General features: G+C 44.3%; 3 protein-coding genes across 6 annotated transcripts; all 3 read left to right on the top strand.

Moving 5' to 3' along the window:
• The first annotated feature begins 78 nt into the window (after positions 1-78).
• Positions 79-2464, top strand: rnasekb (ribonuclease, RNase K b). Its single transcript, XM_063894247.1, has 3 exons — positions 79-314; positions 1411-1493; positions 1923-2464. Exons 1-3 carry the CDS (start codon positions 237-239, stop codon positions 2065-2067), a joined length of 306 nt encoding a protein of 101 aa, XP_063750317.1. The 5' UTR covers positions 79-236; the 3' UTR covers positions 2068-2464.
• A 1808-nt stretch (positions 2465-4272) lies between these two features.
• LOC134871623 (uncharacterized) lies at positions 4273-9895 on the top strand. The gene is made up of 8 exons (XM_063894411.1): positions 4273-4521; positions 6570-6858; positions 7116-7169; positions 7336-7364; positions 8306-8347; positions 8428-8850; positions 8924-9154; positions 9401-9895. Exons 2-8 carry the CDS (start codon positions 6570-6572, stop codon positions 9647-9649), a joined length of 1317 nt encoding a protein of 438 aa, XP_063750481.1. The 5' UTR covers positions 4273-4521; the 3' UTR covers positions 9650-9895.
• A 7988-nt stretch (positions 9896-17883) lies between these two features.
• LOC134871765 (polysialoglycoprotein-like) lies at positions 17884-21246 on the top strand. 4 transcript variants are annotated; one of them, XM_063894639.1, is made up of 3 exons: positions 17884-17930; positions 18690-19086; positions 19466-21246. In XM_063894639.1, the coding sequence occupies exons 2-3, from the start codon at positions 18798-18800 to the stop codon at positions 20005-20007; spliced, it is 831 nt and encodes a 276-aa protein (XP_063750709.1). In that variant the 5' UTR covers positions 17884-17930; positions 18690-18797; the 3' UTR covers positions 20008-21246. The 4 variants fall into 4 exon arrangements, with proteins under 4 accessions (XP_063750709.1, XP_063750710.1, XP_063750713.1 ...); XM_063894640.1 differs by having other exon boundaries at positions 17896-18216; XM_063894642.1 differs by having other exon boundaries at positions 17918-17930; positions 18798-19086.
• The last annotated feature ends 65 nt before the right edge of the window (positions 21247-21311 follow it).

Raw genomic sequence — 21311 nt, 5'->3', positions numbered from 1 at the left:
TCATTGTCATTGGCCAGTCTCCAAGTAAAAGGCGGGATATAACGAACTGGCCATTTTGATTGGTCGCTCCGCTGGTTCACGAGTGAAACCGAGTTTCATCGAGTGAACCCGAGTGATGCGGATCAGCTGACCGTGAGCCTCTGTCGTCCTTCCATGGATCATTCCTGCTCAGGTTTGTGAATAAAAGAACAGATAAATCCGCTTCTGGTTGATCGGTTGGACCGTGAAAAGCAGACATGCCGTCGCTTCTGTTCTGCGGGCCGAAGATGGCTGCGTGCGGGATCGTGATCAGCATCTGGGGGGTCATCATGCTGGTGAGAACCGAGGAGGGACAGACTACTTCCTGGAGCTATGTTGGGGGTTTCTAGTGAAATTAATGTCTGATCTTTTCAGTGCTTAATTTGTATTATACATAATGTGTGTTTACCTTCATGATATCCTTAAAATACTCAAATACAACAAGAATTATTTTGCAAAGTCGTTGCATATACATTATCTCCAGTTAATAGACGGCGCCCAGGTATGCCAATTTAACATAAACATGAAGTTAAATCAGATGTAATGTAATATTATAACACACTGCTATGGAAATCAACACTAGTCTTATCAGTGTGTTGTGCCTGTGTAATTAAGGCTATGGAGCTGGCTAATTCCTGGTCTTCCGTAGAATGGATGGTGACAGGATTAAACAGGAATGTGTCAGTGTGGTGTCAGAATGTAATTTAGACACAGACACATTTTTAATATACACCATTAAATCCTGATTATTGACCAGCTGGTGACAGCAGTATTAATGTATACTATTAAAGTATATTCAGATGTTTTTTAACTGAGACAATAACATGTTTTAGAGGTTTTATGAAGCCTGAATAATATTTATTATTTAGGACATTTTTATTTTTTCTGTTTCACAATGTTATGTTCCTTCCAAGTATATGAACAGTACACAATTACAGTAATATATGATAATGTTGTGTGTAATTAATTGTCTCTCTTCGATGTTTAATGTGTGTTTAAAATGAATCATGTGACTTTTATTTAACCCTCATGTGATCAGTGTTTCCACAAGCAGGGAACTGATCCACATGTTACAGACATTCACAGTTTATAATAAAGACAGGAATGTATGATAAAAAATAAGGTGCAGCATAAATAAATCAATATGCACAAAAAACGATAACAATATTAAAATTTATGATTGTTTTTTCTTAATTAGGATTTTAATTTTCATATTTAATCTGAATTTATTATTTTCTTTTGACATTTTTATTCTAATCTTTTGTGTATTTTTTAATATTACATTTATTTGATAATTGATTCTTCATACATTTTTTCATCTATTTGTATTCATCACTTTTGTCCAGACAAAATACTGTTAATAATTAAACTGAAATGTGATTTCTCCTGCAGGGGATGTTGGGAATCTTCTTCAGCGCTAAGTCGGCGGTCCTGATCGAAGACGTCCCGTTCACCGAGGAGGACATCCGCAACGAGTGAGTCGCTTAATATTAACATGTGTATATACACACGGATTCTGCACACTGCGTGTCAATATTAATACGTGTATTACTGATGACAGGAAACTACACGACGCTTCTGGAAAGTACATTAAGAGAAAAACCTGAATTTAAAACAAATATTGTTAAAAAGGTGACTTCTTTATTCAAATGAGCTGCCACATTAAATCATTTATTCATTAAAATATCTTTTTATGGATATATTGATTTATTTTATTCAAATAATATATATTCATTAGATTCAGAATTTCCTTTTTTATAAATGCATTATTTTAATTGAAATATTTTTTTTTTGTTCATTTATTCTTCAGATCTTTCTTTTGAATTAGTTTTTATTTTTGAATTTGACAGTTTTTAATTTATAATTCCTTTTATTAACATTTATTAAATATCGTCTGTCTGCAGTAAGAACCCCCCAGGGAATATCTACGGTCTCTACACCCAGGTCGGCATCAACTGCTTCATCGCCGCCGGCATCTACGTGGCAGTCGGCGCCGTGTCGCTCTGCCAGGTCCGCCTCAACAAGCGGCAGGAGTACATGGTCACATAGACGACACGTCCTGTTACACAGCCAATCAGCAGCCAGCTCGTTAAAATCTGAGCGATGTGATTGGTTAACGAAATGAAGAGTTATTTATTTTAAATGTTTGTTGTTGTTGTTGTTGTTGTTGTTTGAGACATTCCTGTGAGCGTCACTCATGATGCATGACACATTTAAATGCAAATAAATCAAACGTAAAGGAGAAATTAGATCTAATGATTATTATCATTATATTTTTGCCTAAACAGATTTATCATTTTGTATATTTTCCATCACTCGTTTATTTTCTGTTGTTTTGTTGTTTACAGAGAAGGTGTACATGTGTTGATGCTCCTGCAGATCAGACGTGTTTCATGTGAAGAACTGGTGGTTGTGGATTATCCTGCAATAAAGTGTGTAAAAAATAGCTCTGCTCTGTCCTTCACTCAACCATCTTCCATACTGATATACACCTGAACATCAGCAGGAGAGGACTCTTTAAAGTAGAGACACTACATACTGATATACACCTGAACATCAGCAGGAGAGGACTCTTTAAAGTAGAGACTCTACATACTGATATACACCTGAACATCAGCAGGAGAGGACTCTTTAAAGTAGAGACACTACATACTGATATACACCTGAACATCAGCAGGAGAGGACTCTTTAAAGTAGAGACTCTACATACTGATATACACCTGAACATCAGCAGGAGAGGACTCTTTAAAGTAGAGACTCTACATACTGATATACACCTGAACATCAGCAGGAGAGGACTCTTTAAAGTAGAGACTCTACATACTGATATACACCTGAACATCAGCAGGAGAGGACTCTTTAAAGTAGAGACACTACATACTGATATACACCTGAACATCAGCAGGAGAGGACTCTTTAAAGTAGAGACTCTACATACTGATATACACCTGAACATCAACAGGAGAGGACTCTTTAAAGTAGAGACACTACATACTGATATACACCTGAACATCAGCAGGAGAGGACTCTTTAAAGTAGAGACTCTACATACTGATATACACCTGAACATCAGCAGGAGAGGACTCTTTAAAGTAGAGACACTACATACTGATATACACCTGAACATCAGCAGGAGAGGACTCTTTAAAGTAGAGACTCTACATACTGATATACACCTGAACATCAGCAGGAGAGGACTCTTTAAAGTAGAGACTCTACATACTGATATACACCTGAACATCAGCAGGAGAGGACTCTTTAAAGTAGAGACTCTACATACTGATATACACCTGAACATCAGCAGGAGAGGACTCTTTAAAGTAGAGACACTACATACTGATATACACCTGAACATCAGCAGGAGAGGACTCTTTAAAGTAGAGACTCTACATACTGATATACACCTGAACATCAACAGGAGAGGACTCTTTAAAGTAGAGACACTACATACTGATATACACCTGAACATCAGCAGGAGAGGACTCTTTAAAGTAGAGACTCTACATACTGATATACACCTGAACATCAGCAGGAGAGGACTCTTTAAAGTAGAGACTCTACATACTGATATACACCTGAACATCAGCAGGAGAGGACTCTTTAAAGTAGAGACTCTACATACTGATATACACCTGAACATCAGCAGGAGAGGACTCTTTAAAGTAGAGACACTACATACTGATATACACCTGAACATCAGCAGGAGAGGACTCTTTAAAGTAGAGACTCTACATACTGATATACACCTGAACATCAGCAGGAGAGGACTCTTTAAAGTAGAGACGCTACATACTGATATACACCTGAACATCAGCAGGAGAGGACTCTTTAAAGTAGAGACTCTACATACTGATATACACCTGAACATCAGCAGGAGAGGACTCTTTAAAGTAGAGACTCTACATACTGATATACACCTGAACATCAGCAGGATTTGTTATTATCAAAACCTAATTTCCCGATTTTCTGAGAAAATAGCTCCTTGTAGTTGTTTAAGTTCATTCTCAGAATAATTGAGAAAAGGGTTTAACCTTGACAGCTATCATAGTGACGTAATATTTAATGTATGCAATCATTTTTAGCATTAATAATTCATATCTAATTCTTAACTGTGAAATGTACATTTATGCAAAATCACAAATGTGTTATATGGCAGACCATCTCGCGCTTGCGCAGTGCAAATCAGGTAGTGTCACCCGCCCCTCTAGACTGTGATTGGTTGCAGGTTGGCGCCAACATTCAACCTCAGTTCCCCATAGCTGCAGAACGATCGAGAACAGCCGGCGCTGTAACGCTCTCTCAGTGATCGGTAAACACCGTGGTTGTATTGGTAAACACAACAAGCTCTTAACCGTGTTCTCCCTCCGCCACGGAATATCTCTCCGGTTCTTTTTCTGTCTCTCGTTGAACAAAGAGAAAGTGACAGCTCCGCATCTCCCGGACCACCCGGACCGGATCCTCGGGTCGCATTCACACCTGATAGTCCGCTTCTTTGCACCAGACGTGAGTTACATAGTTTAATTTACAGGAACTCAAAGACACTGTGCACTGTCGACAAAAGTCATGTGCAGGAAATGCTGTATACCATTGGTCAGACATTAGCGGGTAACATCTGCTCTGACAGTGCCCGGGATAATAACTCAGGGCGGGATTATATAACGTCACCTTCTTAAAATAATCGCCTAAATCACTTTTTCAGATTGTTCAGGAAACACAAAAAACTGAAGCATTTGTTGAATATATGATATTTACCAACCATTTTAATCAAAACAGTTATAACAACAGATGTCTATTGACATACAAACAACAAGGTCAGTCAAACATGGAACATGACAGAATTAAATGACTTAGGCAAATATTTTAAGAGGGTGACGATAAACGCACCTGTGACTCGCGCATGCATGCACGCGCACGGTTGTGTCATGCGCACCAAAACAGAAGCGTGTGAACATCGGTTACGGGGGTTCTCTCAACACCCATATGGAGCAGAATCAGAGAGGTGCCTTTTCTTTAGGCATGTTTTACAAATCACTGTATTTTGTTTTACTCTCCTATGAATTGGAGTTATCTCAGACCTGTTTTTCATTTATTCTCTAATATGTTAATAACTATAAGGATCACATAAAGCTGTGTGTTGGAAATACTACAAATGATGACCAAACTGTTTGAGACCCAGTGAGGTAACTTAGACTGAAGTGAACCATCCAAACTCTAGAGAGTCCTGTACCTCACTGAGCTGAGGCTATCAGCCTCTCGGTCCGACAGGAGGGGAGAGTCTCTCACACACACACACACACACACACACACACACACACACACACACACACACACACACACACACACACACACACACACACACACACACACACACACACACACACACACACACACACGAACCGTTTTAATTGTACATGTTCATAGCACTTATTAACGCAAGTAGAAGAAGCATTATAAAAAACTGGGCTCACACCAGCGAGGCACCGCTCCACAGTTCACTACGGTTGAGACCACCTCCTTCAGGGGGACCACAGTCCGGTTGTTTAGTTCACATCGGAGGTCTCGGACTGCGGTCACACCAACCCAAACGCTCCAGGGTTCGACCGGACTATTGAGATATACTATTGATTCCAATTAGCAAACCAGTGAACATAATAATGAAGGATAAATATCTATTGAATACACATTATAAGTATACACACAGAATACTTCAGGATTAGGGTTGGGTATCGTTTGGGTTTTTTCCGATACCGGTGCTAAAGCGGAACCGGTTCCTAAGCGGTGCCTGAACCGATACTTTCTTTTTTAAACTCCAGTCGACAACATAAAAAAATAGTTGTTTTTTAAAATGTTTTATTTGAACTCGAACAACATATTAACTGAACAGCTGAAAGTAAACTTAAATATATCAGCTAAATAAATAAATACAACCCCCATGGAGACTCCACAGTGGGAAAGGGATGCAGCCCGTGTAATCCACCCACCTTGTCTTTGGTCCACTTTGCTTCTTTGCTAAGGTGAATAGCTGGAGAGTCAAAAATATAAAATCCATAATCTTCAATATTTTACAAATAATTTGATCATTTTTGAGTACTAGTACAAATGTAAGATTTGGAATCAACGGTACATTACTAACCTGCGGAAACACTGCTGTCGTCATTCAAGATTGGGAAAGGGAGGGAAATTGAGGATAGTCATCAATAGTCTCCACAGTGCCAGGGTCAGGATCAGTAATGGTCTCCAAATGGCTGTGGCCAGGGATGCCCACACTGCCAGATGATGTGCTTGGCATTGGGTCACGCAAGCAGTCCAACAGGTGCCTCCCTCTGCTTTTAAGTGAATGCCGTGCGTTGCCAGGTGCTTCATTAAATTGGACGTGTTCCCCCCTTTACACGCAGCTGTTTTCAAACATTTGGTGGAGTTTTGGTACCCAACCGTATTTATGATAGGACAGCCTGTAAACCTCACATCATGCAAACATGAAACACAATATTTAATTTAGCTTTTAAATATTCCACCGCTGCTGAAACCCTTTCCTTTCTCTCGTGTTCCAGATGTCAGATATCTCAAAGGAACAGTGGAATGTTAATCTGAACGACATCCTGGAGGGTCTGTTGAGACCACAGTATGAACAAATGAAGGAACGTCTGAGGGGCTTCCCTCAGGACCTGAAGGAGGGCACGTCCAGTGCAAAGATGCCTGAAACACTCATTGAGTTCTACGGGACAGAAGGGTCTATCTTGGAGATGGAGAGGGTGATGAAAGAGATCCAGATGAAACATATCTATATCCTGAGTCTGCTGACACCCTTCGTTCAGCAAGTGAGGATCAACCAGCAGCAGGGTGAGGAGATCCCCAACAGAGTTCAAAGTGTTGGATTACACTTCCAAAATGTGGTTCAAAGCCAAGCTCTTAAAGAAACTACCAAGGTGTTGAAGCAATCTGTCCAATCCAAATGATCCAGAGTCCCTCAAAGAGACCCTACTATACATCTCTAACATGAACCTTCGGGGTCTCAGCATCTCTGGGTTCACTACAGGAGCTGCAACAGACTACATAACAAACATGTCCTGCTGAGTAACTCATGGTTTATCTTTCAGAGAAGAAGAGGAGACGTGAGGAGGAGCCGGAGGAGGGAAGCAGCACTGCAGCAGGTAGGTGAACTGAAGGTGGTCAGAACTGCCGGGAACCTGCCCTTCATCTCACTCCAAGTGAACCGTCCATTGTGTATGGCATGAGGTGGTTTTAACGAGACTGATTTTAAACTGAAAGTCTGATTGATCACGAGACACTGAGAGATGTTTGTCTCTTCTTTTAAAGATCAGCTGAAGAGCAGTCCACCTGGCAAGGTAAGACTTTGAAACGACGTGTTGATTCACTGTGCGTTCTTACCTTTCCTGCTTGCGCTCTGAACTTGTATAAATGCATTTAACCGTTAAATACACGGTGGCCTGCAAGTGCCAACGTGCCACAATGTCCCAGACCTCCTCCATCAGGAGGAACAGCTTCAGAGAGGATGCAGATTTAGAAACACAAATCAGAACTCATGCAGAAACATCTGCAGCAGCTCTTCAACACATGCAGCATCTAGAGAACATTCAGCAGAGGAAACATGAGCAGTTTACTAAAAGCTGCAGAAACCAAACGCTGCAAGAAGCTCCAACACAACGGAGACCAGGGGACACTAAAGAGAGACGCACACAGCTGGAGACCAGGGGACACTAAAGAGAGACGCACACAGCTGGAGACCAGGGGACACTAAAGAGAGACGCACACAGCTGGAGACCAGGGGACACTAAAGAGAGACGCACACAGCTGGAGACCAGGGGACACTAAAGAGAGACGCACACAGCTGGAGACCAGGGGACACTAAAGAGAGACGCACACAGCTGGAGACCAGGGGACACTAAAGAGAGACGCACACAGCTGGAGACCAGGGGACACTAAAGAGAGACGCACACAGCTGGAGACCAGGGGACACTAAAGAGAGACACACACAGCTGGAGACCAGGGGACACTAAAGAGAGACGCACACAGCTGGGACCGGAGTGCTGGGTGACGTTCATAAAGCTGGACAGCTGTCTCTAGATGCTGCGTGTGTTGAGGAGCTGCTGCAGATGTTTCTGCATGAGTTCTGATCTGAGTTCCTGAAGCTGCGTTCTGAGCCGCTGCAGCCCGTCGGCACCTGTCGGCCCCCGCAGTTACACAACTCACAACATTCCTAATCAAAGCGTCCCAGCCTTAAGACTTGACGTCATATAAAGTAAACTTCTTCTTCCTGCTCTGTTAGAAGCTGAAGGCGAGTGACTCCCAGGAGGGGAATGCTCCATGGGTAAATATCGCATTGCTTCAGATCTTGTTTGGTATCCTGTATTTATGTTGAGGGAGATGCTTTTCTTTTCTCTGTTGCAGAAGAAGTCCATCCTTGATCTGAAATCCAGTGGAATTCTTTCTAAAGAAGCAATTGTTGCGAAGGTTGTTAAAAAATCCGACCTGCGTAAGTACGACACCCAGACAAAGAAAGGAAGGTTTTGTTTTTATCTGGGCGTCGCTGACGAGACGGGCAGCATCAAACTGATGGTGTACGGAAAAGATCTCCATAGTCAAATCAAAGAGGGGAGCTCCTACAACTTCAGGAACATCATAAAAGACGAGGGATATGTGAAAGTTAACTCGGCGAGCAAAGTGTCCATCACTAAACCCGTCACCGTCCCGGAGGAGCTCCAGAGGGAGGCTGGGAGACTGGTTTTCCCAGAGAGTCAGCTCCTATCCCTTAAAGATGTCAAGTCCTCTCGTCCCCAGACAGACGTAAGCGTGGAAGGGACCGTCACCGAGGTGAGCTCGCACTGCAGACTGCAGGCACAGAGCCTGGTAACCATAACAATGTTTTTTCTGCTGCTTCTTCCAGATTGAACCCGTGGTCAAAACGAAGGTGCATCACAAGGAGAAGAAGACCAATAAGCAAACGTTCAGACTGAGACAGGCAGCTGAGGAAATCAGCGTCAGCATGTGGGACGAGGCCGTCAAGCTGAGCAGAGACGTTTCAGTGGGAGACGTCTTTCGTCTTACCAACATGAAGACCAAGGAGTACTACGGGGAAGTCTCTCTCAACTCAACTAAATTCACCAGACTCACCAAGGTACGTGCAGCCTCCAGTCAGACATCCTGTGGACAGACAGCTACAGGCGCCGTGCACCTGAGCATTAGAGGGGAGGCTGCTGATAAATACCACTCTAAAATGATGTGTCTTCAGCTGTTGTTTAACTCATAACTAAACATCAAATGGAAGCTCAATATTCCCCTAAATGTCCCTGCAGTGTCTCATCTTCATCGTTTGATGCTTCCTCACGTCCTGATAACTGACCATTGACATGTCTTCCTGCAGGTTCACAGTGTCGGCGTCCAGGAAGTGACCCTCCAGATTACAGGGATCAAGAAAGCCACGCTGAAGGAGACTCAGTTGGAGGTGGATCTATCCAAGAAGCTGCAGACGCTCATCGTGGCTTCTCGAGTTCTGGCGAAAGCGCTCAACCTCCAGCTGAAGAAAGGCTTCGACGATAACATCCTGAAAAGAATTCCCCTCACAGTAAATGCTGGAATACAAGGAAACAGAATCATCAGAATAACGGTGTAATGGGGAATATTATACTGACTTACTTTAACATCATTGTGAGATTCTTATTTTCTAATGTCTATCTCTACTGGCTTTCTTTTCTTTTACTGAATGCTCCTTTCATTATCACCAAGCTTGACCCCCCCCTTTCCCCTCTCTGTGTTTAAGTCTGCAACCCAAACCCATTCTTGGTCTTTCACTCTGCAGACAGTCTGCTCTCTGTATGACTGAATGAACTTTCTTGCAAGAAATAAAATACCTAAGACAGCTGGTGGTTTGACTCTTATCCACGTTTGGTTAATAAATTGTCACCACAGTTTGGTGTCAGAAGTGGGACCCTCACTGAATTCGTCCACCGCAGAGGGACCGTCAGACTCGCGATCCTGAACTACCAAACAGTTCAGTCCCCAACCTCTACATTTAGGATTAAGGGATGGGAGGACTGACGGGCTGAGGCGGAGAGGACCACCATCACGACCATAAATGTGTGCCGGCGCTGTGAGGTTGTGCCCGTAAACTAGCCTTAGGTAGGAGGACGCTCTTATCACACTGAATAGTCAGGACTCACTATTTGAACCAGAAGTGACTCGTAGAAATACTGAGAAGATCTTAAGTGGTGACTTCTGGACTAAAGATGGGTTCTAAGACTAGCAAGCCGCATGAATGTCTGGGAGCCATTTATGTTCAAAGATTCTGCTGAATTTATGCAACCGTGGGAAGATTTGATTCTCCAAGGGCGGGTTTGTTTAGCATGAACACTTGAAAGAACTGAAGGATAAGTTAAAAAAGTAAGAAGAAAGAAAGAAAGGTCGGAGAAAAAATAACTGCTGAAAAGTTAACGACGACTGAGAATCAGACAAAAGCATTTCAGACGTGAGAGAAGGAAGCAGAACGTAGGGAGAGGAAGACCGCTGCAAAACAATATCACAGCCAGCAGATAGCTCAGAAAAGCAGGGGGGTAGATGAGGGGTAGATGGAGGTAGATGAGGGGGAGATGGAAGTAGATGAGGGGGAGATGAGGGGTAGATGAGGGGTATATGGAGGTAGATGAGGGGTAGACTAGGGGTAGATGGAGGTAGATGAGGGGTAGATGGAGATAGATGAGGGGGAGATGGAGGTAGATGAGGGGTAGACTAGGGGTAGATGGAGGTAGATGAGGGGTAGATGAGGGGGAGATGGAGGTAGATGAGGGGTAGATGGAGGTAGATGAGGGGGAGATGGAGGTAGATGAGGGGTAGATGGAGGTAGATGAGGGGGAGATGGAGGTAGATGAGGGGTAGATGGAGGTAGATGAGGGGTAGATGGAGGTAGATGAGGGGTATATGGAGGTAGATGAGGGGTAGATGAGGGGTAGATGGAGGTAGATGAGGGGGAGATGAGGGGTAGATGGAGGTAGATGAGGGGGAGATGGAGGTAGATGAGGGGTATATGGAGGTAGATGAGGGGGAGATGAGGGGTAGATGGAGGTAGATGAGGGGGAGATGGAGGTATATGGAGGTAGATGGAGGTAGATGAGGGGTAGATAAGGGGGAGATGAGGGGGAGATGGAGGTAGATAAGGGGGAGATGAGGGGTAGATGGAGGTAGATGAGGGGTAGATGATGGAGAGATGAGGGGGAGATGGAGGTAGATGAGGGGTAGATGGAGGTAGATGATGGAGAGATGAGGGGGAGATGGAGGTAGATAAGGGGGAGATGAGGGGGAGATGGAGGTAGATAAGAGGGAGATGAGGGGTAGATGGAGGTAGATGAGGGGGAGATGAGGGGGAGATGGAGGTAGATGAGGGGTAGACTAGGGGTAGATGGAGGGAGATGAGGGGTAGATGAGGGGTAGACTAGGGGTAGATGGAGGTAGATGGAGGGAGATGAGGGGTAGATGAGGGGTATATGGAGGTAGATGAGGGGTATATGGAGGTAGATGAGGGGTAGATGAGGGGTAGATGATGGAGAGATGAGGGGGAGATGAGGGGTAGATGGAGGTAGATAAGGGGGAGATGAGGGGTCGATGAGGGGTAGATGATGGAGAGATGAGGGGTAGATGGAGGTAGATGAGGGGGAGATGAGGGGAGATGGAGGTAGATGAGGGGTAGACTAGGGGTAGATGGAGGGAGATGAGGGGTAGATGAGGGGTAGACTAGGGGTAGATGGAGGTAGATGGAGGGAGATGAGGGGTAGACTGAGGGGTATACTGGAGGTAGATGAGGGGTATATGGAGGTAGATGAGGGTAAGATGAGGGGTAGATGATGGAGAGATGAGGGGAGAGAATGAGGGGTAGATGTGAGGATAGGATAAGGGGGAGATGAGGGCGTCGATGAGGGGTAGATGATGGAGAGATGAGGCCGGTACGCTTTAGGTAGATGACCGGGGGAGATGGAGGTAGATGGAGGTAGATGAGGTGTAGCTAGTGGTAGATGGAGGGAGATGAGTGGCTCGATGAGCGGCGTCTAGCCTAGTTTTATATGGAGTAGATGAGGGTAGATGGAGGTAGATGAGCGGTAGAATGGGTAGATGGAGGTAGATGAGGGGTAGATGGAGGGAGACTGAGGGATAGATGAGGGGTAGACTAGGAGTAATATGAGGTAGATGAGGGGTAGATGAGGGGGAGATGATGGAGAGATGATGGAGAGATGAGGGGTAGATGGAGGTAGATGAGGGGTAGATGGAGGTAGATGAGGGGTAGATGGAGGTAGATGAGGGGTAGATGGAGGTTGATGGAGGGAGATGAAGGGTAGATGAGGGGTAGACTAGGGGTAGATGAGGGGTATGTGGAGGTAGATGAGGGGTAGATGGAGGTAGATGAGGGGTAGATGGAGGTAGATGAGGGGTAGATAAGGGGTAGATGAGGGGTAGATGATGGAGAGATGAGGGGGAGATGAGGGGTAGATGGAGGTAGATAAGGGGGAGATGAGGGGTCGATGAGGGGTAGATGGAGGTAGATGGAGGTAGATGAGGGGTAGATAAGGGGTAGATGAGGGGTAGATGATGGAGAGATGAGGGGGAGATGAGGGGTAGATGGAGGTAGATAAGGGGGAGATGAGGGGTCGATGAGGGGTAGATGGAGGTAGATGGAGGTAGATGAGGGGTAGACTAGGGGTAGATGGAGGGAGATGAGGGGTAGATGAGGGGGAGATGAAGGGGAGATGAGGGGTAGATGGAGGTAGATGAGGGGTAGACTAGGGGTAGATGGAGGGAGATGAGGGGTAGATGAGGGGTAGATGGAGGGAGATGAGGGGTAGATGAAGGGGAGATGAGGGGTAGATGGAGGTAGATGGAGGCAGATGAGGGGTAGATGGAGGCAGATGAGGGGTCGATACCCACAGACTCTTTTCCTTCTGTGCAGTTGACTCGCCTGGATCCTGCCCTTGATTCCTGCCCTCCACAACATCCAGCAGCGTATCGACAACCAGCCAACCCTTTGCAGAATCACGGAACAGAAGCAGCCGCCCCACTTGACGCACCACCATCATCAGTTGACCCCCATCCGCCACAAATCCCTGACACTCCTTGGGGGATCCCTCTTCGATATCAGCAGACTAAGAAATAAGACAGTTGCAGATTAAGAAAACTGTTGAGAGGGACAAGCAAACCAATGACCTGCATAGAGCCACTATCACCATGCTGCAATCCACTCAGTTTGGCCCATCTTATAATCCGGCTGCACGGAAGCAGCCCCAAGAAGGCTACAGAAATCAGCCCCGGCAACACAGAGGAAGAGGTAGAGACAGGGGACATGGCAGAGGGCGTGGAAACCCCAGACTAACCAATGTTACCATTGTGGACAACCAGGACATTGGACACTTGAGTGCCCCAACAACCAGCGGGAGCAGCAACCACCTACATCTGACTGAACTGAGAGGAGGCGGGATGACGGGGAAGGGCCAGTGATGTCGTCTGTCAACACACAAGGGAGAGGTGACACACACACATACACACACTGCAGCTACATGAACATCAGAGTTAGAGAAAGGTTAGCAGGTCATCACCCCCAAAGAGACAGAAAGGGATCCAGTGTTCTAATGATGCCTGAAAATATGTCAGGCTACAATTTGAGGACAAAAAAAAACGGTGTCCTTTTTGGTAGACTCCGGAGCTACTAATTCTGTGTTAAAAACCTCCATGCGTTCTCCCCCTCCTGAACTTAGTGGTCACTTTGTGCGTTCTGTGGGGGCTTCAGGGATGACTTCCCAGATCTCCTGCACTGTCAGAGACAGCATGCACGTTAAACACTCCTTCTTCTTTTCTCCAAATCGTCCTGTAAATGTTTTAGGCAGAGATTTGATGCTAAAATGTAATTTGTCATTAGTGTCCACCCTGGGGGGCTAAAAGGGGTTCAGATTTACCCAAAACATCACCTACTCCTCCTTCTGTCTGTAGGCTTTCCAGTGTCATCTCTGCTGCCCTGAGATTGTTGACACATTGAAGAGGGAGGGTAGGAAAGCATTGAGCGTGCATGCAATGACTTTTATAGCTAAGTGTCTTACATTGTACAGCTCATGTGAGCAAGACCTGATTGTGATTCTGGACCTGACTGTGATTCTGGATCTGACTGTGATTCTGGACCTGACTGTGATTCTGGATCTGACTGTGATTCTGGACCTGACTGTGATTCTGGATCTGACTGTGATTCTGGACCTGACTGTGATTCTGGACCTGACTGTGATTCTGGACCTGACTGTGATTCTGGTTCTGACTGTGATTCTGGACCTGACTGTGATTCTGGACCTGACTGTGATTCTGGATCTGACTGTGATTCTGGACCTGACTGTGATTCTGGATCTGACTGTGATTCTGGACCTGACTGTGATTCTGGATCTGACTGTGATTCTGGACCTGACTGTGATTCTGGACCTGACTGTGATTCTGGACCTGACTGTGATTCTGGTTCTGACTGTGATTCTGGATCTGACTGTGATTCTGGATCTGACTGTGATTCTGGACCTGATTGTGATTCTGGACCTGACTGTGATTCTGGACCTGACTGTGATTCTGGACCTGACTGTGATTCTGGATTTGACTGGTGCACTCTGGATCTGACTGGTGCACTCTGGATTTGACTGGTGCACTCTGGATCTGACTGGTGCACTCTGGATCTGACTGGTGCACTCTGGATCTGACTGGTGCACTCTGGATCTGACTGGTGCACTCTGGATCTGACTGGTGCACTCTGGCTGATAATCAACTGTTGCATGTTTCTGATATTTGTTGTGGACTCAGATCTTTGTGCTGCAGATGTAATGCTTGATGAGCACAAACGGAGATGTGAAGGGAGTCCGGCAGCGTTCCCGGGAACAACGGTTCCTCTGTCCTGATCTCTTTCTGTTCCAGTTATTAAATGCAACTCCAAATTAAATTCCCGTGCAATGACCCCGACACGTTTCTGAGCCTAAAAGACGCGCATACCTCGAAACACTGACTTTAAATTCTAGATCAGCAACCTGTGGTCTGCGGCCACTAGTGGTCCGTGAAGGCATTGCAGGTGGGCCGCCAAATAATCAGCAAAACATTATATTTTATTTATTTTTTCCAAACTTAAACTGAAAGTTGATGGTATGAGCTTTCCCGCGGGACCACATTGATAATGCACCTGATTGGTTTTGGTAAAAAAACAAAAACATCCACAGCTAAAACTATCACAGCGCATAAGTAAGGGATAATGTGCAGCAAGGCGGTCATCACCGGGAAGAGAGCGCCCGCTGATCAGGGAGCCGAGCCTACGTGCTGCATTTACATATGTATAGGCCTGTTCATTTAATGCACTTGTTGTGATGTTTGGGTTTGTTCTGCACCATTGTGTGATTTACCTCACATGGTGCGTGTAACACATGTGCAATGCTTATAAGAATGCATTTCTCAAACTCTGAGTGGAACCGTTATTAATCAATGAAATGAATGTGCCTCCTGCAGACAGCCGTCTCTTCTGCGTTCCTCCTGTCTGTTCCGGTTTATGGTTGAATATTTTAGATTCTTAAGAGGGCCCCGAGTCCAAAAAGGTTGGGAACCTCTGCTCTAGATCAAATGTACTTTTGTCTATTCACCGCTCTCCACATTTCAACATATTCAAACTGCATGTGTTCCTGACGCTCCGCCGGCCGCCGAGCGCCTCCGGTTACAGATGAATGGCTCTCCCTTTACCTTGGTAAAAAAGCGGTTTTCAGCTTTTGAATGAACTGTCGTTAAGTTATTCGAGTTTTCAGGTGAGAAACTAACCACTTAGATCAACTGTATGTGAACTATATGTTTATCCTCAACATTCAGACTTGTTTCTTAAACTTCTGACTTTTTATCAAAATCACAACATTTTCACCATTTTCTGAGAAAAAAACACCTTTTAGTATTTCCTCAAAGTTCTGACATGTTTCTAAGACTCAGAATTCTGATTAGTTCCTCAAGATTTCCCTCAAATTTGAACTTTTCACAATATAGCATTTTTTTCCCCTCAAAATCACAACATAATTATTGTTAAATGTTTGGACATTTGAGGGTTAAACTCATCGATTCACCTGTACATGGTTCACTCATTGTTCTCATTTATTCATATGAAATACATGTATCTTAGTTTCAGTTTTTCTTTCTGTTGTATTTCAGTTTAACACACTTTACATGAAATATCCGGTGCCCTTTCACCAGTAATGGCCATGTATTTAAAACGTGTTTATTGTCACTTAACATGTATTTCTTAATGTATTGTAACGTCATCATTAACATGTTCCCAGTAATTCATTTTGTTTGAGTATTTATCTCGTCTGATTTTTATGCATGAACAAAAACACCACAGAAGACTGGAAGTAATACAAATGAAATTACATTAAATTCACCAAATTTAACGAGAGCAATATTTCCATCCTCAGTTTTAATCCCATTTACTGTTTTATAGAGAACACATTTTTGGAAGTTATGAATGAGATTCTGCTCACGATAAATGTAACTTGGATAAGGCTCTGTTTATTTTGGGCTAAACCATTCTTCACTGGATGAAGGGGGGGGGGGGAGGTATCATGACTGTCAGTGTTGTGCCAGTTCACAGCTTTTCTGAACTAGTTCAAGTTCAGTTCATACATGCTCAAAGTGAACAGTTCACGTTCAAAGTTCACAATTTTAATTCTGAACTAGTTCAAAGTTCAGTTCATTTCACTTTTTTCGTGAGATATTCAAATAAATACTTTTTTTCACACTACGAGCTAGAAATCACTATACGTTCTTTGAAACTGTTCATTGTAGACATTTGCTCATAACACTGCTATTGTGGGTTTCTTAACAGGTGCTGAAACTTGTAGCAATACAGACAAGATAGACCAGTTCTATACTTAGTGCAATGAAATCTACTAGCATTCAATTAAATAAAGAATATATAATATGAAACATGAATATATTATTTGATATATATGATATTATATATACCTATGTGTGTGTATGAAATGAGCAAAACTCTTGAATTGCATTCACACTGGATGGACGTTTTAATTCAATGTGCCGTTTCAAATTCGAGAAGGACGTTGTCGATGTCCTAACTTGTTTTTGCTGCGCAGGTGGACACATCTTACACAGGAAGGAAAGATTTTTGCCGTCGGGGTCTTGGTTTGCAAGAGTGTAAAATTGTTTTAAATGTTCGTGAGGAGAATCGGAGTCCGTCTCCGTGCCATCACTTCCACTAGCCATCTTGTTTTGTTTGTTTTTTTTAAATCGCAGCGCTTTCTCTCACTCTCGTCATTGGTCTCTGTATCTCTCTCTCTCGAGCCTCCAGCCCTCCGCGCTCTCGGCGTTGCTATGCCTAAGCCGCTCTGCTGCAATTCATCATGGGTAACGTCGTGCGGAAGCCAGTACGTTTCAACTATTCAACTCAACTATTCTCAGCCGGACACTACGTTGCCCGCAATGCATTGCGCATACAGTGCCAAAACTATCTCTGCGTTGATACATGATTTAAGCGGCACCTACAGGAGGGAGGAACTTTCTCTCTCGTTGCGTTTCAAAAGAGAAAACAGATGTCACTCAGTTTTCAATGGAAAACAAATGCCAACGTTCATTTACAGTGATGTCTGCCGTTCATGACACATAATGTGAACTAATTCACGTTCAAGTTCTTTATTGAAAAATGTGTTGCGTTCAGTTCAACGTTCACGAAAAAATGAGCGTGTTCAATGAACGCGTTCTTTTGAACTCGTTCACGCACAACACTGATGACTGTATATCATGAGCAATTAAGGATGAAAATTCAGGGAATATAAACGGGTACGAAATTGGTACATTCCAAACAGGTTCAGACTTCCCGTTCCTTGCTGGGCTGCGGTGGAGGAAGAGACGCAGTGAGTTTAAGCTCAGTTTGTTCTCAAAATGAATCTGTGAGATGTGATTATCGACGTATTTAAGGGTTACTTTAATAACTGTATTGTGGTTAAGTAATTGTGGGAGGTTTCAGAGATAAGAGACGGGGGTATGGACTCTTACAGGAGGCTCTCTGTGCTATTGGAAGCTGTTGCATTAGTTAACCCACTCCAGTAAAGTGAAACCAACTTCCACTCTCGTCATAATTCTCCCCTTTTATCAGGTGCTTAACACTACTGTACATCTCCAATCTACTTCACCTCAGAGGTAAATCTACTTCCTGTCCAGTGAAAACAGGAAGGCTATCTGTTGATGGAAAAAAGGAAATGAATATTTATGCCAAAGTTAAAACTCTATTAATATCACAAATGAGCAATGAATGAATGCATGCCTTCATTTATATTTAATGAGCATATCTGTAGGTTTATTTGACCTCCAGAAGATGTGTGATAAAAACTCTAAATGAAACCTTAATCTTAAATAAATACCTAAAGTTTGGAGTAGAAAATGTAGAAAAAATATGTGAATGAAATCAGAAAAAATGCCTCAAAATGATCACCTTTTATCGTGTTTGGAAATATCTGAAAATCTTGAAAAATATGAATATCATTTAGGGATTTTTAAAGTGTGTTCCTTATCTCTGTGTCTGTAAACACGTTTTATAAATTGTTTTTGGACGTTTTAATATTATTCATACATTTTACAAATCATTTTGGGATATTAATCCACATATATCCAAGTTTCTTCAGGTGTGAGGTGTGAGGTGTGCCACCGTGATTAATAAGCTCGTTAGGCGTCCTGTAGCAACGGTAGCAATAACCAGCCAAGGTAACCCCCGTCTGCCCCAGATGGCCATTGAGACCAAGTGGAGGACGGCGCTGAGCTCCATCCTGGACCAGCTGAAGGAGGATGAGTTCCAGAAGCTTCTGTTTTACCTGGACAAGATCCCCCAGAGGGTGAAGGAGGGGTGCCAGCGGTGCGAAGTGGCCCATCTCATCATCCAGTACTACAACCCCGAGGGCTCCATCGCACGCATAGACCACCTGATGAGGAAGCTGCCCAGGTTGGACGGAGCCGTGCAGCAGCCGCTCAGAGACATCAAGGTCCAGCTGAAGAAATTCCGGGAGAAAAACCAAGGTCAGCTCAGCGGGGGGCGTGTTGGAGGAGGTCTTAGTCTGTCGCTGTGTTCCCCACATTACAATGACCAACTCTGGACCTTGCTAGTTTCCTAGCACGTATATGGGGGAATTAGACTTCTGCCCACTTCCCATATTAACTTTATACCCAATTAATTTCAGAGGAGAGCAGTTTACCTGAACCTAAATGTGGGCTTTCATTTAATCTGAACACACACACACACACACACACACACACACACACACACACACACACACACACACACACACACACACACACACACACACACACACACACACACACACACACACACACACACACACACACACACACACTATACTATACTATACTATACTATTATTATAATTAGCATTATCAGTGTGTATTCTTTCAGCGACGACGAGCAAACCATCTGGGTCAGGACCAGCGACCAAGGGGAAGACACCGGCAGCTGGGTCAGGACCAGCGACCAAGGGGAAGACACCGGCTGCTGGGTCAGGACCAGCGACCAAGGGGAAGACACCGGCAGCTGGGTCAGGACCAGCGACCAAGGGGAAGACACCGGCAGCTGGGTCAGGACCAGCGACCAAGGGGAAGACACCGGCAGCTGGGTCAGGACCAGCGACCAAGGGGAAGACACCGGCAGCTGGGTCAGGACCAGCGACCAAGGGGAAGACACCGGCAGCTGGGTCAGGACCAGCGACCAAGGGGAAGACACCGGCAGCTGGGTCAGGACCAGCGACCAAGGGGAAGGCACCGGCAGCTGGGTCAGGACCAGCGACCAAGGGGAAGACACCTGCAGCTGGGTCAGGACCAGCGACCAAGAGGAAGACACCGGCAGCTGGGTCAGGACCAGCGACCAAGAGGAAGACACCGGCAGCTGGGTCAGGACCAGCGACCACTGTGTCATCGCCACAGTGAGGAGTACAAAAGTCCGTAAGACAAAGTCTGTATCTGGAGCCGTGCTTTTTAAGGTTAGCTGATGTTATGGCTTTGCCCTTGGTTTATCTTTTTAATCTCTCCTTGGAGACAAATGAAATTTCCCTTCAACAACTGAAAGACTTTTTAACATCTAGAAATGTAAAAGTAAAATGATCAAGTTTTTCCTGAAAGATCGGACTTTTCTCAAACTTCTGGGATTTGTTCTAAATGTCGATTTTTGTTGTTAAAAGTCCAGTTATTTTTTCTAATTTCTGACTTTCTTTAAAAGTCTGACTGTTCGATAAGAACTACTTTATTAATCTCAGATTAGAACATGTTTGTGTTGCAGCAGCATAATACAATACAAGTCATAGCACACAGAAAATATAATACTAAATAAACATTGTATGCATGAACGTAAAATCTGAAGTGTTTACCTCTTCCATTTCAACTTTTACAATTGTTCAATTATTTCTTCACAATTATCACTTTTTTCCCAAAGTTCTTTTTCTGACATTCTTTAAAATGTCTATTTTTCATAATTCTAACTTCTTTTCAAAAATCTGAGTGGATCAGATGTTGCTCTTGGGGGACGTTAAACTGACATTAGTTTTCCTGAAAATGTCAGAAATGGACTCGGCCTCGTCCATAACCCCCAAAACCACTCAAAAACTCTCCAAATCAGCCAAGCCATTCCATAACACTTGTCCACCTATAGGCGATAAAGCTAATTGACGCTAATTGCCCAACATATGCAGGTTAGCATCCGGCAGTTTCTGTGTGCTGGAGACCCCGACTATACATCATAACATTACACTTTGGGGCCCTCCACATGTCCGGGTTCACAGGGCTGGCAGGTAGAGGAAAAGGAGCCGTTGGTAGGAATGTGCTGCTCCAGGATCAGAGTGCCGCTCTTGTGGAGATCATGAAGATTAAGGTGATCAGATTACTCCGCACCAACAAGACCAACACTCACCTGCAGGTGGAGTCAGACGGTCGTTGGCAGGAGGCGTACGGAAAGACCCTTCCCCATCTGCTGCCGCTCACTGTGCTCGCTAAGATGCAAAAGGGTCCTGGAGATGGGGATGATCTGACAGGTCGTTCGTTATGGGGGGTTTGAGTAATGTTGAGGGGTTTCAGTCCTCTCCTCCCAATGACTTTCCAACCAATAAAAGAGATGACTGACCGCTGAGCTTTGTCCTTATATTTGTAATGGGTGGATTAAACTTGTAGGCATGACTCGTGTAACTTCCTTTTTCTCCGTCTCAGTTTTGAGTTTCTCCTCTCTGCTGCCAAGCAACTGG

The sequence above is a fragment of the Eleginops maclovinus genome, chromosome 11 (assembly GCF_036324505.1).
Source record: "Eleginops maclovinus isolate JMC-PN-2008 ecotype Puerto Natales chromosome 11, JC_Emac_rtc_rv5, whole genome shotgun sequence".
NCBI lineage: Eukaryota > Metazoa > Chordata > Actinopteri > Perciformes > Eleginopidae > Eleginops > Eleginops maclovinus.
This window is presented reverse-complemented; position numbering and strand designations above follow the sequence as displayed.

What these genes read in the sequence shown, in the direction of transcription:
- rnasekb (XM_063894247.1), top strand. Translation starts at nt 237, where the DNA reads ATGCCGTCGCTTCTGTTCTGCGGGCCGAAGATGGCTGCGTGCGGGATC. An exon ending in TCTGGGGGGTCATCATGCTG is followed by an intron (nt 315 to 1,410) that starts GTGAGAACCGAG and finishes TTTCTCCTGCAG; the next exon opens with GGGATGTTGGGAATCTTCTT. An exon ending in GAGGAGGACATCCGCAACGA is followed by an intron (nt 1,494 to 1,922) that starts GTGAGTCGCTTA and finishes GTCTGTCTGCAG; the next exon opens with TAAGAACCCCCCAGGGAATA.
- LOC134871623 (XM_063894411.1), top strand. Translation starts at nt 6,570, where the DNA reads ATGTCAGATATCTCAAAGGAACAGTGGAATGTTAATCTGAACGACATC. An exon ending in AGGAGGGGAATGCTCCATGG is followed by an intron (nt 8,348 to 8,427) that starts GTAAATATCGCA and finishes TCTCTGTTGCAG; the next exon opens with AAGAAGTCCATCCTTGATCT. An exon ending in TGGAAGGGACCGTCACCGAG is followed by an intron (nt 8,851 to 8,923) that starts GTGAGCTCGCAC and finishes TGCTTCTTCCAG; the next exon opens with ATTGAACCCGTGGTCAAAAC.
- LOC134871765 (XM_063894639.1), top strand. Translation starts at nt 18,798, where the DNA reads ATGGCCATTGAGACCAAGTGGAGGACGGCGCTGAGCTCCATCCTGGAC. An exon ending in ATTCCGGGAGAAAAACCAAG is followed by an intron (nt 19,087 to 19,465) that starts GTCAGCTCAGCG and finishes TAGCATTATCAG; the next exon opens with TGTGTATTCTTTCAGCGACG.